The sequence below is a fragment of the Dioscorea cayenensis genome, chromosome 18 (assembly GCF_009730915.1).
Source record: "Dioscorea cayenensis subsp. rotundata cultivar TDr96_F1 chromosome 18, TDr96_F1_v2_PseudoChromosome.rev07_lg8_w22 25.fasta, whole genome shotgun sequence".
In the NCBI taxonomy this organism is placed as follows: domain Eukaryota; kingdom Viridiplantae; phylum Streptophyta; class Magnoliopsida; order Dioscoreales; family Dioscoreaceae; genus Dioscorea; species Dioscorea cayenensis.
In genome coordinates, this window is record NC_052488.1 from 22,101,302 (window position 1) to 22,112,622 (window position 11,321).

The 11,321-nt window shown below is 36.8% G+C and overlaps 2 protein-coding genes across 3 annotated transcripts; one reads left to right on the forward strand and one right to left on the reverse strand.

Moving 5' to 3' along the window:
* Positions 1-3,049: 3,049 nt before the first annotated feature.
* Positions 3,050-6,662, reverse strand: LOC120282492 (dnaJ homolog subfamily B member 1-like). Its single transcript, XM_039289315.1, has 3 exons — positions 6,393-6,662; positions 5,909-6,315; positions 3,050-3,710 (listed from the first exon to the last, which is right to left on the reverse strand). Exons 1-3 carry the CDS (start codon positions 6,555-6,557, stop codon positions 3,275-3,277), a joined length of 1,008 nt encoding a protein of 335 aa, XP_039145249.1. The 5' UTR covers positions 6,558-6,662; the 3' UTR covers positions 3,050-3,274.
* Positions 6,663-7,399: 737 nt separating this feature from the next.
* LOC120282703 (pentatricopeptide repeat-containing protein At5g39980, chloroplastic) lies at positions 7,400-11,068 on the forward strand. 2 transcript variants are annotated; one of them, XM_039289556.1, is made up of 3 exons: positions 7,400-9,394; positions 10,022-10,148; positions 10,771-11,068. In XM_039289556.1, the coding sequence occupies exons 1-2, from the start codon at positions 7,404-7,406 to the stop codon at positions 10,038-10,040; spliced, it is 2,010 nt and encodes a 669-aa protein (XP_039145490.1). In that variant the 5' UTR covers positions 7,400-7,403; the 3' UTR covers positions 10,041-10,148; positions 10,771-11,068. The 2 variants fall into 2 exon arrangements, with proteins under 2 accessions (XP_039145490.1, XP_039145489.1); XM_039289555.1 differs by lacking the exon at positions 10,771-11,068 and adding an exon at positions 9,781-9,941 and having other exon boundaries at positions 10,022-10,146.
* The last annotated feature ends 253 nt before the right edge of the window (positions 11,069-11,321 follow it).

The window sequence follows — 11,321 nt, forward strand, 5'->3', positions numbered from 1 at the left end:
CCACAAATTAATTAAGACAATATTGTGACATCTCTTTTTATATGTTTGTCTTGACTAAAATACCTTACATTATTATTCAATGTTTGTGAATAATAAGTAAAATAAATTATTTCATTGGACCCAACTCAATTATTTTGAGAGGGGACAAATGAAAGGTTGAGCTTTTGAGTGATGATGATGGTCCAAATAAAAAAAATAAATATGGTCCCCCAGTTCTTTCAAAGAAAATAAATAAATTTAATAATCATGGCATCATATTCGGTAAAATTAAAAAGGTAAGCTATGTTGAGATTAATTACAAGTGGGATGGAATTTGCGGACCCATATATATATCCATTAAAAGGCATAGAAACATGGATGAGATATTTTCGAATTTTTTGTGGTATTGATTAGAATTCAATTTAAGATATTCTTATTGATGATGTAATTGTGTTTTTGGAATGAGAATTGTTCACTCTAATTTCAACTTTATATTTTTCTTTTGCTTATTCTAAAGTTAGATTCGCCGACTTTCAAATAATTTTAAGAATTTCATAAATATTCTCTTTATATAAAAGTCCACCAAAGACGTGTCGAAATAATATTTAGCAAGTTGGTCTTAATTATTCCAATAGTCGACATCATCAAATGGAATATACACGATATTGGAATATTATGAGTTCGGCGTACATACTTATCATGTTCATATTGAGAATTAATTATCTAAATGTTTTTCACTAAGAATTACTATTTTACATAAAATATCAACTCGGGTATGTTTTATAAATATATGCATGCATGCATGGCTTTCATTCACAATTCATGGCATTGCACTCAATATATAAATAAATATTCAGTTAATTAGTCATGACATGCATGAAAACAAGGAAATATACATGCATGCATAGCTCTCATATATGGTACTAAAACTGCATGCTTTAAACTCCACGTACGTGTATCTATCTGCATGCATGCACGTCTACGTTCATAACTCTATATTAATACTTCAAATAACCAGTACTCCATGATGATGCATCTATATATATATATATTGCATTGGTATCATAAGAATTGCTGAATAAATATTATAAAAAAAATACCCTACGACTTGAATTAGAAACTAGGCATGAACTCTTTAATTAATAGGTTTAATTACCTCGAATAAATGCATGCATGCCAACGTACGTAAACACGTTGATGACTTCACCAATTAACACCTCACCAAAGTTCAAACAACCTGCATGCAGTTCTCGTTACTGCTAAAAATTTTATTAAAGAATGATGCACAGAAAGGTAGGTATAATCTTTAATTTCTTTTGAATTAAATAAGGAGTATAACATAAGATTAGTAATGATCTCTTTGAGTATATTATAATATTATATTATATATATATATTTATATATATTATCATAGAGTCATGATCCAATGAAGTTGAATGACAGGGACCAAACTAAGTTCAAACAAACCAGTTCTCGTTACTGCTAAAAATTTAATTAAATATTGATGCACAGAAAGGTAGGTATAATCTAGCTCTAATCCCCTTTGAATTAAATAACAAGTAAAACATAAGATTAATAATGATCTCTATGATAATCATATTGTATAAATATATATTAACTCACAATTAATTAATGCAGTTGAATGAGAGGGAGAGATGGATGCTTAATTAGTTAATTATGTGTGTGTAAATTAATCACTCAACCAAATTAAGTTCAAACAAGCAGTACTTCTTGTAATTACTGCTAAACATTATTTATGAAAGAATGATGAATAAAAAGGTGCATATATATAATCTGTAGTAATCTTCCCCTTTGAATTGAATTAGAATTTAGAAGTAAAAGGCAAGATTAATAATGATAACTTTGAGTAAATAATATATATATATATATATAATATTATGCAGTCACTATCCAATGAAGTTGAATGACAGGGAGATGGATGCTTATGTGTGTACATGGGGGACCAGAGCATAGAGGACATTGTGGTGCACCTGGTGGTCATGGCTGACAGCACACGCATGCACTATAAAGAGAGAAAGAGAAAGAGAAAGAGAAAGAGAAAGAGAAAGGGAGAGAGATTCACTTTGAGTGGCCATCAACATATTCAACCTTCCACTCTCTTTGCCATTTGAAATCCTTTCAGAATCTTTTTCTTTGTAAAGTGGGCATCTTCCTATATACTCACTCTCCATTCTCTTTTCTCTCTATCTTTATAATTTTTTTTTTATATATATATTTTTTTGCTCCTTTTGATTTCCTCACTGTGTTTCTCAGTGACAAAGCTATGCTACTTTTGAGGATGTGCCTTTCCCTGCATTGTTGGGGCACTCCTCTCCATTGATATTCACTAATAATGATGAACATTATTAATTAAATAACAGCATCTCTCAACTTTCATATGTATAGCAAAGCTTTATGCTTTGTTACTTTAATAGTTTAATTTGAATTTATATTCACACACACAAAATTTTTACTGGGTTCATGAGTCATGACAAGAGTAAATAAAATTTTCATCTTCTACATAAAATTAAAGATATATTGTCTTCAGTGTTCAGGTACACGTACAAAAGTTCTCAAGTGTTTGGTCTGAACATACACAGAGTACTTGTGAGTAAGTTTGATGGACTTAAAAATTGAGGAAATTAAGTAGCACGCGCTGCTGGTGAGACATGATAGCTGCTGAGCAGCAGCGTTAGTTTGGAAGGCCTGCCTGAGTGCCTGGAAAACCTTTTGTCATTTGGAAGTTGACATGCTTTTTAGTGAATGGGACTACACTATCAAACCTCAACTTTTTCTCCTCAACATACATTGTAATATATATATATATATGTCTTTATTATTTCTCACCACCTCTTTTTCATATAAACATCAGCAGGAGAAGGTGGTCCAGCTTTATTCATAATGCATAATGAAGTCCATTGAATTGTGTACTTGGAGTCCAAAGAAACACTCTACCCAAACAGTGTGCTGGAAAGTGATGATTTGAGAGCTAAAAGAATACATTGAAACTGAAACAAAAGGTTTCTTCTTCTTCTTCTTCTTCTTCTTCTTCTTTTCAATGGGCCATACATGCAATTTCCAACAGTGTTGTCCATTTGGCCTTTGGATTTCATCAATTTGCAAAATTGATTCAGTTATCAACAGTATATATTTACAACTTGAGCATTAGCACATTATATCATCGAGACAGTAGGGACAGTGATTCATGTTATACACAAGTTTGAAAATAACATCAGGCGAAAATGGTGCACGGTCAGACGGCAGTGAAACCCGACAGATTTAAGGGTCTTTAAGATCAAGACAGTACCTGCTTGATGGCTGCCTTCTGATCAGAAGTAAGCCTGTTGGGATATTTAATTTGAAACTTGATTCTCAGATTGCCTTTCTTCAATGGTTCCTTTGTAATTGGCATCCCTTCACCTTGAACAACTTCTTCGTATGTGGGGCTGATGACAGTTTTGATTGGGATTGTCAAATTCCGGCCATCCAATGCTGTCAACTGCACTGTGTAACCTGTTAAGGCTTCGAGGAGAGAGATCTTCTGAGTGACAATCAAGTCATTCTTATCCCTTTTAAAAACACCATGTGGCCTTTCATCGATTATGAAGACCAAATCGGATGGTATTAAGTTCTGTAGCGCATTTCCCTTCTCAGGAAATGTTATCTTTGTCCCTTTCTTCCACCCTGGTTTGATATCAATTGTCAAGATCTCCTCTATGGTTGATGGCCTCCTGTAGTAGCAAACAAGATAAAATTGATTGAATCCAAACACACCACTGAAGCACAAACAATGATCTAATGGTCCAACAAATTGAGCAAGTTAACTGATCAAAGGGACTCGCAGTGTTGTCAGACACCCTAAATAATACAATATAGTCCATCCTTAACCCCACGTTTTTTTCACCAGATCTTTTGCTATAGATATGTTTGTTTGCACTACTAGTAAATATACCTTTTTGTGAAGAATATCACAAAGGTAAGGACGCAATCACAAGGATTGAAAGACTTGTTACACTACAACAGTGCCTATATAGGACGATATTAGTTATTCTTTAGTGCATGCAAACTTCTTTTTTACCACAGACCAGTAAAATAAATAAATTAAATAATATCCACACCTTTATTGGATGAAATCAGAAATTGGCCATCAAGTATTTCTCCTTTATAACCATCCAATCTCTCATCACAATAGATTGTAGTTGCTTACAAAAGAAAATCATACACCAACGTCATGCAGTCACAGAGCAAGATCAAAAGATGAACAACAAAACCCTTTGAAAAGAAGAGGGATGGTTTTCATGGAAGACCTAAAAAATATGACTATATTAAAGCAAGTTGGACTGTTGGAGCAAAAATAACACAAATGGTAAAAATAACTATTAGCCATTGCAAATTGGGAGTAACTAGAATCTATTGATATTTATTACTCGTGGAAAGAACTGATGCCGTTTACAAATATCTGAAATACTTTGTTTATCAAAGCAACTCAATCTCATTTGAGATGAAAAAGACTAGTATAGTAGTAGATAGGTTTTTAGCTGAAATGGAGAAGTTAGTATCAAGAATTAAGATCCTTTAGAAAAGAACTTGTTCTTCAACCAAGGGAACTGAAACTACACAAAACTGACAAAAATAATTAGGAGGCATGCCAAGGTGCGCAAGTGTCATGCTAGTATAACTTAAAACCAATCAAATTTAGTTAATCCATGAAGGAGGGGGGCAAGAAACCCAAACATTCACCTTAATCAGTAGGGCAGGACAATAGCATGTACAATGGGCAATTAAATTTAGAACATCAACTACAGATATATAAATGGGCTAGGATTGAACAAATAAGAAGCGCATTTGAATTCAGATCATCAACAAGCTCAAGCTCAGCCAGAATACAAATCCAAGCTGGAGCAAGCCATTGAGCTTGATTTGTCTAAACATGAAACAAACTGCTCACTTGCGGCTGAAGCCAAGACATGAACCTGGGTTTGTTAAAGAAAAAGTCCATATTGAGTGAAGGCTTTTATCAAGCATTTTCAACTAACACTGGATACTTAAAGTTTTGATATATAATTGTGTACATAATCCATATCAATATATTACTGTAAGAAAAAAATAAAATAAAACAGAAACCAATTAAGTTAAGTCAAACTAGCCATGCCATGCTTAGGCTTAATTCAACAATAAACTTCAAACTTAGTTAAGTTAGTGCAATTATTAATAGATTGAATTATATTCAAGCTTAGGTCAAGCCAAACATGGCTTGCTCACATTCAGTTTGGCTGGTTAACAGCCCTAGCACCTACTATTGTCGCAAGAATTCAAGAATCTACCCTCATGACTTTCATGTGTGCAATTTTTGGTTGCATTCTCCTCTTTCAGCACAAAGGGATCACTGAGCATTAACTCAATCAAGTTTCAATGAGATGCATATAACAAATTTAAGTAGTGCTCCTCGAGAATTTAATTCTCACATCAACATGTTCGAACAATTTCTGCAATGTGAACCTCATTTGGCTCCACTGCCTCCACTACATACAATAAAATGAGCTCTATGCATATACAGCCTCATTTGGCCCCAGTCCTCTGTAATATGCTTATGGGTCTATAAGGTCAATAAAAGTAAAAACACAGCACGGGTGACAATACAAATTTTAACTATTAGTAGCGCTCATAGATATCCACCCAAAAGATTGCCATCTAAATTTGTCCTAATCTTGTGTTCACCTACATATACACCCTCTATAATGTTCATAAAAAGGCTCCTGCATTGATTGCAAATATTACAGAAAAGAAAGAAACAAACAGAAGAAATGAAAGAAAAAAAAGGAAATTACAGATATAGCAGAATTCAATCTCAAACCACATCACCAGGTAACCAAAGAAATTCAAGAAAAATATAATTTTTATCAGTAAGAATGCAAAGAGGAGCACTCACCCACTTGAATCAATGACATCCCTCGAAATCTTCATCTTCTTTGTCGTCCCCTTGTACAAATCCTCCAAGCTACAAGCCAGCGTACGCTCAATTTGGGCCCCTTTCCTCATCCCCCCACTGCCCGAAGCCTCCCCACCGCCCATTCCACCACGAAACGCCGAAAAGATATCATCCGATAACCCATTAGGAAACCTCCGAACTCCACCCGAATCCCCAGCGCCACCACCAAACGGGCTGGCAGACCCAAAGAACTCCGAGAAAATCTCAAAAGCGCTCCTAGGGTTGAACTTAAACTCCGACGTCCCAGGATACGCTGACGACCCACCGGCCGGCGGCGGGACCTGGCCCTTGAGTCCTTCCTCTCCATACTGATCATAGATTTCCCGTTTCTTCGGATCAGTCAAAACCTATCAACGAAGAAAGATACAAGAAATCAACTTTAGGGTTTACAGATTCCGCAAAGATAGAGAGAAGGCATGATAACCTCGTATGCCTCAGAGATCTTCTTGAACTTGGCCTCAGCGTCCTTCTTGTTGCTAGGGTTCTTGTCCGGGTGCCATTGCATGGCGAGCTTGCGGTACGCCTTCTTGATCTCTTCCTCCTTCGAGCTCCGATCCACCTGCAATATCTTATAGTAGTCCATCCCCATCTCCCTCTCCCTCTCCTCCTCTTCTCCTACTGCAATGGAATCCCTTTCTCTACTGGAATAGCTCGAGAAGAGCAATGGCGGAGACCAAAGCCAGTGATTTTTTATTTATATTTTTAAACACTTCGAAATTACTAGATAAAATTGTTGTTATATATATAAATAATAATTTAGGTTCGTGAACAATAACGTTCTCTATTTGCATTTAATTATATTATTTGATTATTATTTAATGGTTATTTATTATATAAATACTGTAAATTTTTTATTATAAATAATTATTATACAAAATTATAAAAAATATTTTAGTATTTCTTCTATTATTTTATCTATCATAATTAACCGAATCTTATATACAAAGAATTTAGTTATTTTATAAAATTTTATAAAAAATTAATTTTTTATTTATTAATTTATATTTTTACATATTAAGAATAATTTAAAAAAATTAATAATAAATATTTATTAATATTAAAAAATGCCATATAAAAAAACATGAATTGTGACAAATAAAAAAAATTTTAAAAAAATATTATTTATAATGATTATACCATAGAATTACTATCGTCAGCTAATTTAAGGATGTCGTTAGCGTAAAATTTGATGCCAAATTGAACCTGCCAAATATGTTTAAAAGGCAGGTTGGAGATGGCCTTAATGATACATTATTTGGATTTTGTTATAGTTACTGTTTATATATTAAGTTGTGTCTATGTCTATCTTCTATATTTGAAATCCTGGACGTTTACGTTGCTATATATATATACTTATTATTTCATTTATATAATTATTAAAAATAAATAAATAAAAATAAATATTTCTCTCATCCTCTCGAGTGAGCAATGAGCAATGGCCGCACTCGCGGCATCCATCCCCAGTCCCCATTCCTCCCCTTCTCTCCCACTCAAGCAACGTCTCTCCGCCATTAGCGCCACCACCAAGCTCGCCATTCCACCCCCCTCCTCCTCCTCTTCGTTCCCATCCAAGCAAGTATGGAGAAACCCGAACCTTTCCCGCCACCAGCACCACCGATACATCGATCGCAGCATCAACATGGACGAACTCCTGTCCCTCCTCAGCCGCACCACTACCGCCGAGGAGCTCCACGCTGTGATGTCCCCCTACGCCGGCGGTGGCCGAACCCCTCTTCTCTCCCTCCGCTTCATGGTCTCCTTGCTTTCACGCGAGCCTGATTGGCGCCGCTCCGTCGCTCTCCTCGATTGGATGCTTGGCCCGGCCGGCTACTCCCCTTCCGTCTTCGCCTACAATGTCGCACTTCGCAACGCCCTCCGCGCCCGGCAATGGTCTTTTGCCTCTGGCCTCGTTCTCGAGATGCGATCCCACCATTCTCTCTCCCCCGATCGCGTCACCTATTCGACCCTCATCTCCTACCTCGCCCGCGCCGGCCTCCTCGACGCCGCCCTCCTCTGGCTCCGTCGGATGGACGCTGATCGTGTCTCTCCCGACCTCGTCCTCCATACCACCCTCATTGAGCTTGCCCTCAAGCTCAACGACCACTCCAAGGCCGTCTCCATCGCCTCCCGCCTCCTCGGCTCCTCCTCTCCCCTCGACCTCGTCGCCTTCAACTCCATCATCCACGCCTTCTCCCGCGCCGGCCTCCTCCGCGAAGCCCAGCAACTGCTTGTTGAAATGCGCGAAAACCACCAAGTCCCCCCTGACACGGTCACCTACTCCACAATCCTCTGCGCTCTCGTCGCCCGCGGCCGGTACCTCGAGGCGCTGTCCCTCTTCTCAGAAATGAGAGATCGCCGGGTGCCTCTCGATCTCATGACTGTCAACATCATGATCGACGCTTACGGCCAGCTTGACATGGCACGCGAGGCCGACCGGCTCTTCTGGAGCGTGCGCAAGCTCGGTCTTGAACCCAGCATCGTCACCTACAACACCATGCTCCGTGTCTATGGCGACGCTGAGCTTTTTGGTGAGGCCATTCATCTCTTTCGTTTGATGCAAAGAAAAGAAATTCAGCAGAATGTAGTTACTTACAATACAATGATTAAAATTTATGGGAAATCTCTGGAGCATGAGAAAGCAGGGAATTTGATGCAAGAGATGCAGCTGAAGGAGATTCAGCCTAATGCCATTACCTACTCTACCATTATATCCATATGGGCTCGAGCTGGAAAGCTCGAACGGGCAGCTAAGCTATTCCAGAAGCTGAGGAGTTCTGGAGCAGAAATTGACCCAGTGCTTTACCAAACAATGATAGTCGCTTATGAGAGGGCAGGGCTTGTTGGACATGCTAAGCGTTTGCTACATGAGCTTAAACATCCTGAGGGCATTGCCAAGGAGACTGCTGTTGCTATTCTTGCGAATGCTGGCAGGGTTGAGGAGGCTACATGGGTGTTCAGGCAAGCGGCTGAGGCTGGGGAGGTGAAGGACATTACTGTTTTCAAGTGTATGATGGATTTGTATTCAAGGAACCGAAGGCATGTGAATGTCATTGAGGTTTTTGAGAAAATGAGAGCAGCTGGGTTCTTCCCGGACTCTGAAGTGATTGCTGTTGTCTTGAATGCTTATGGGAAGCTGCAGGAGTTTGATAAAGCTGATGCTGTGTATAAGGAGATGGAGGAGGAGGGTTGTATTTTCTCAGATAAGGTGCATTTCCAGATGTTGAGTTTGTTGGGTATGAAGCGGGATTTCTCAAGAGTGGAATCTCTGCTTGAAAAGCTTAGTGCTGATCCAAACATTGACAAGAAAGAGTTGAATCTTGTGGCTGCCAGTGTTTATGAAAGAGCAAATAAATTGGATGAAGCATCACGGTTCGTCAGCCAGATAAGAAAAAGAGCTTCTTCAAATCCCTTGGCACTGGACCTAGAGTAAGATGTTAACGTTTTTGGCTATTGCTATTGAGTATATGCTTACCATAGTCTAGGTTTTGTACATTGCTCAAGTCCTCTGTTATTTGTACAACAATTGATTGATGATATATGTTATTATATTAATCAATGGATTTCAACATTATATATTAACTTTAGTGAGAACCCTGCTCTAGAGTACATTTATCATTGTATCCAATGATTCATTAATTACTTCTAGTTTGGATAACAAGAAGTGGAATTCTTTCCATGGGCTGCTTGTGAATAATACCTATCAATGCTAACATTCTTTCTGCTAAGGTAGAATATTCTTTGCGGAAATTTTACTATCAATTGTAATTTTATCCATTAATAACTCCATGATATGATTCATATCTGACAACCAGTGTAAGCACAATGAGTCCTAGACTTTTCAAGGAAGGTCAAGCCTTTGGAAATCCTAAATGTAGAACAAGTGTGTACACTGTATAGCAATCCTCCTCCTGCGAGGAGATTTATGGGAATGAGTTTAAAGCTATAAATTCTTGGCGTTACTTCTTTTTGCAGTGTGAGCATCTTGTCAAGCTTTTGTGTAGCATTACTTTCACTCATACTTGTATCACAACATTTTCCCTGTTTGTATTTCAGGCTGTATTCGTCTGTATAGAAAAGGATCAATTCATCTATGTGCTTGAGATGCTTGAAGGAGCAGCTGCCTTTTTTGCTATTGGGTTTGAAAAAACTTCATGCAGTCATGAAAGATCAGAGCTTGCAGGTTTGAACTTGTTTACTGATTTTTTTTTTTTGCGCACTATCAACCACTAGCTAAATGTTTTTTCTTTTCTTCAGTTTTAACTAGGATAGGAGCCCTCATAGATAAAATAACATTTGCTGATAATGACAAGTCACTGAACATCTTCAGATGGTCTTTTATTTTTATAATGTGGTATGTTCATCCACAATGACATTGATGAGTAGAGAACACACCTTGGAATATTATCAAATTCTTAGGAAAGGAAAGATAAAGATAATCAATTCATCACTGCATGATGTAAATTTGGTTTAGCTTTGATTCTAGCTTGAAATGCAATAAGAAAGCTAGATGAAAAATATTTATCAGAGTCAATTGTGCTGATACTTGACTCTTGTTATAATGATAAAATAAATGATTATTACCACATGATGTAGCTAATATCTAAGGAATGAAAAGAAAGCACTTATATACACATATTCTTTTCTAATCAGTTTCATCTGGTAAAATTATTTTGTACTGGAATGGCAACAATTATTATGTTCTTGAGATGCAGTTGCTGAGTTAGGACACAAAAATGGCATTACTAACAAAAATGAATTCATTAAGTGCTTTATTCTAATTCACTCCTTGCTAATCTCTTCAGATGGTTTCAATATGAGCTCTTCATAGACATCAACAGCAAGTTCATTCTCTTAATATAATGGTAATTAAGTTTATCATTGGACAGAAAGACTACAATTCGGTCAAGCTACTGAGTCATGTACTCCAACGTGACTCAGTTGGATCAAATATGTCCTATTCCCACATTTAATGTGTATATTTCTAAATATGTTGGTTTATTTGGTAAAAGAAAATAAAATTTCCCAGGGGTTTATCTTGTGTTATTCATAAATAAATAAATGTAGAATAACTATCCATTTCAACATTGTTCTTTTTCTTTATTTTATTATCTTCAAGTTTTGAATTTAATATTATTTTCCACGCCAACATGGATAAGCCATCAATCCTCTCTTTTTTGACATTATTTATATTTAATATTTATTAGACATATACTATTATGGAGTAATTAAATAAATTTTGGATAATCTTAATAGCCGATTTATTCTAATCACTATTTTTATGCTATCAAAGACGGAAGTGTGCACAAATTTTAGTTAGTTGGAATTTGCATATACATAATACTGAAATCATCCG

What these genes read in the sequence shown, in the direction of transcription:
- LOC120282703 (XM_039289555.1), top strand. Translation starts at nt 7,404, where the DNA reads ATGGCCGCACTCGCGGCATCCATCCCCAGTCCCCATTCCTCCCCTTCT. An exon ending in CCCTTGGCACTGGACCTAGA is followed by an intron (nt 9,395 to 9,780) that starts GTAAGATGTTAA and finishes TCTGACAACCAG; the next exon opens with TGTAAGCACAATGAGTCCTA.
- LOC120282492 (XM_039289315.1), bottom strand. Translation starts at nt 6,557, where the DNA reads ATGGGGATGGACTACTATAAGATATTGCAGGTGGATCGGAGCTCGAAG. An exon ending in AGATCTCTGAGGCATACGAG is followed by an intron (nt 6,316 to 6,392) that starts GTTATCATGCCT and finishes CTTCGTTGATAG; the next exon opens with GTTTTGACTGATCCGAAGAA. An exon ending in GATGTCATTGATTCAAGTGG is followed by an intron (nt 3,711 to 5,908) that starts GTGAGTGCTCCT and finishes TTGCTACTACAG; the next exon opens with GAGGCCATCAACCATAGAGG.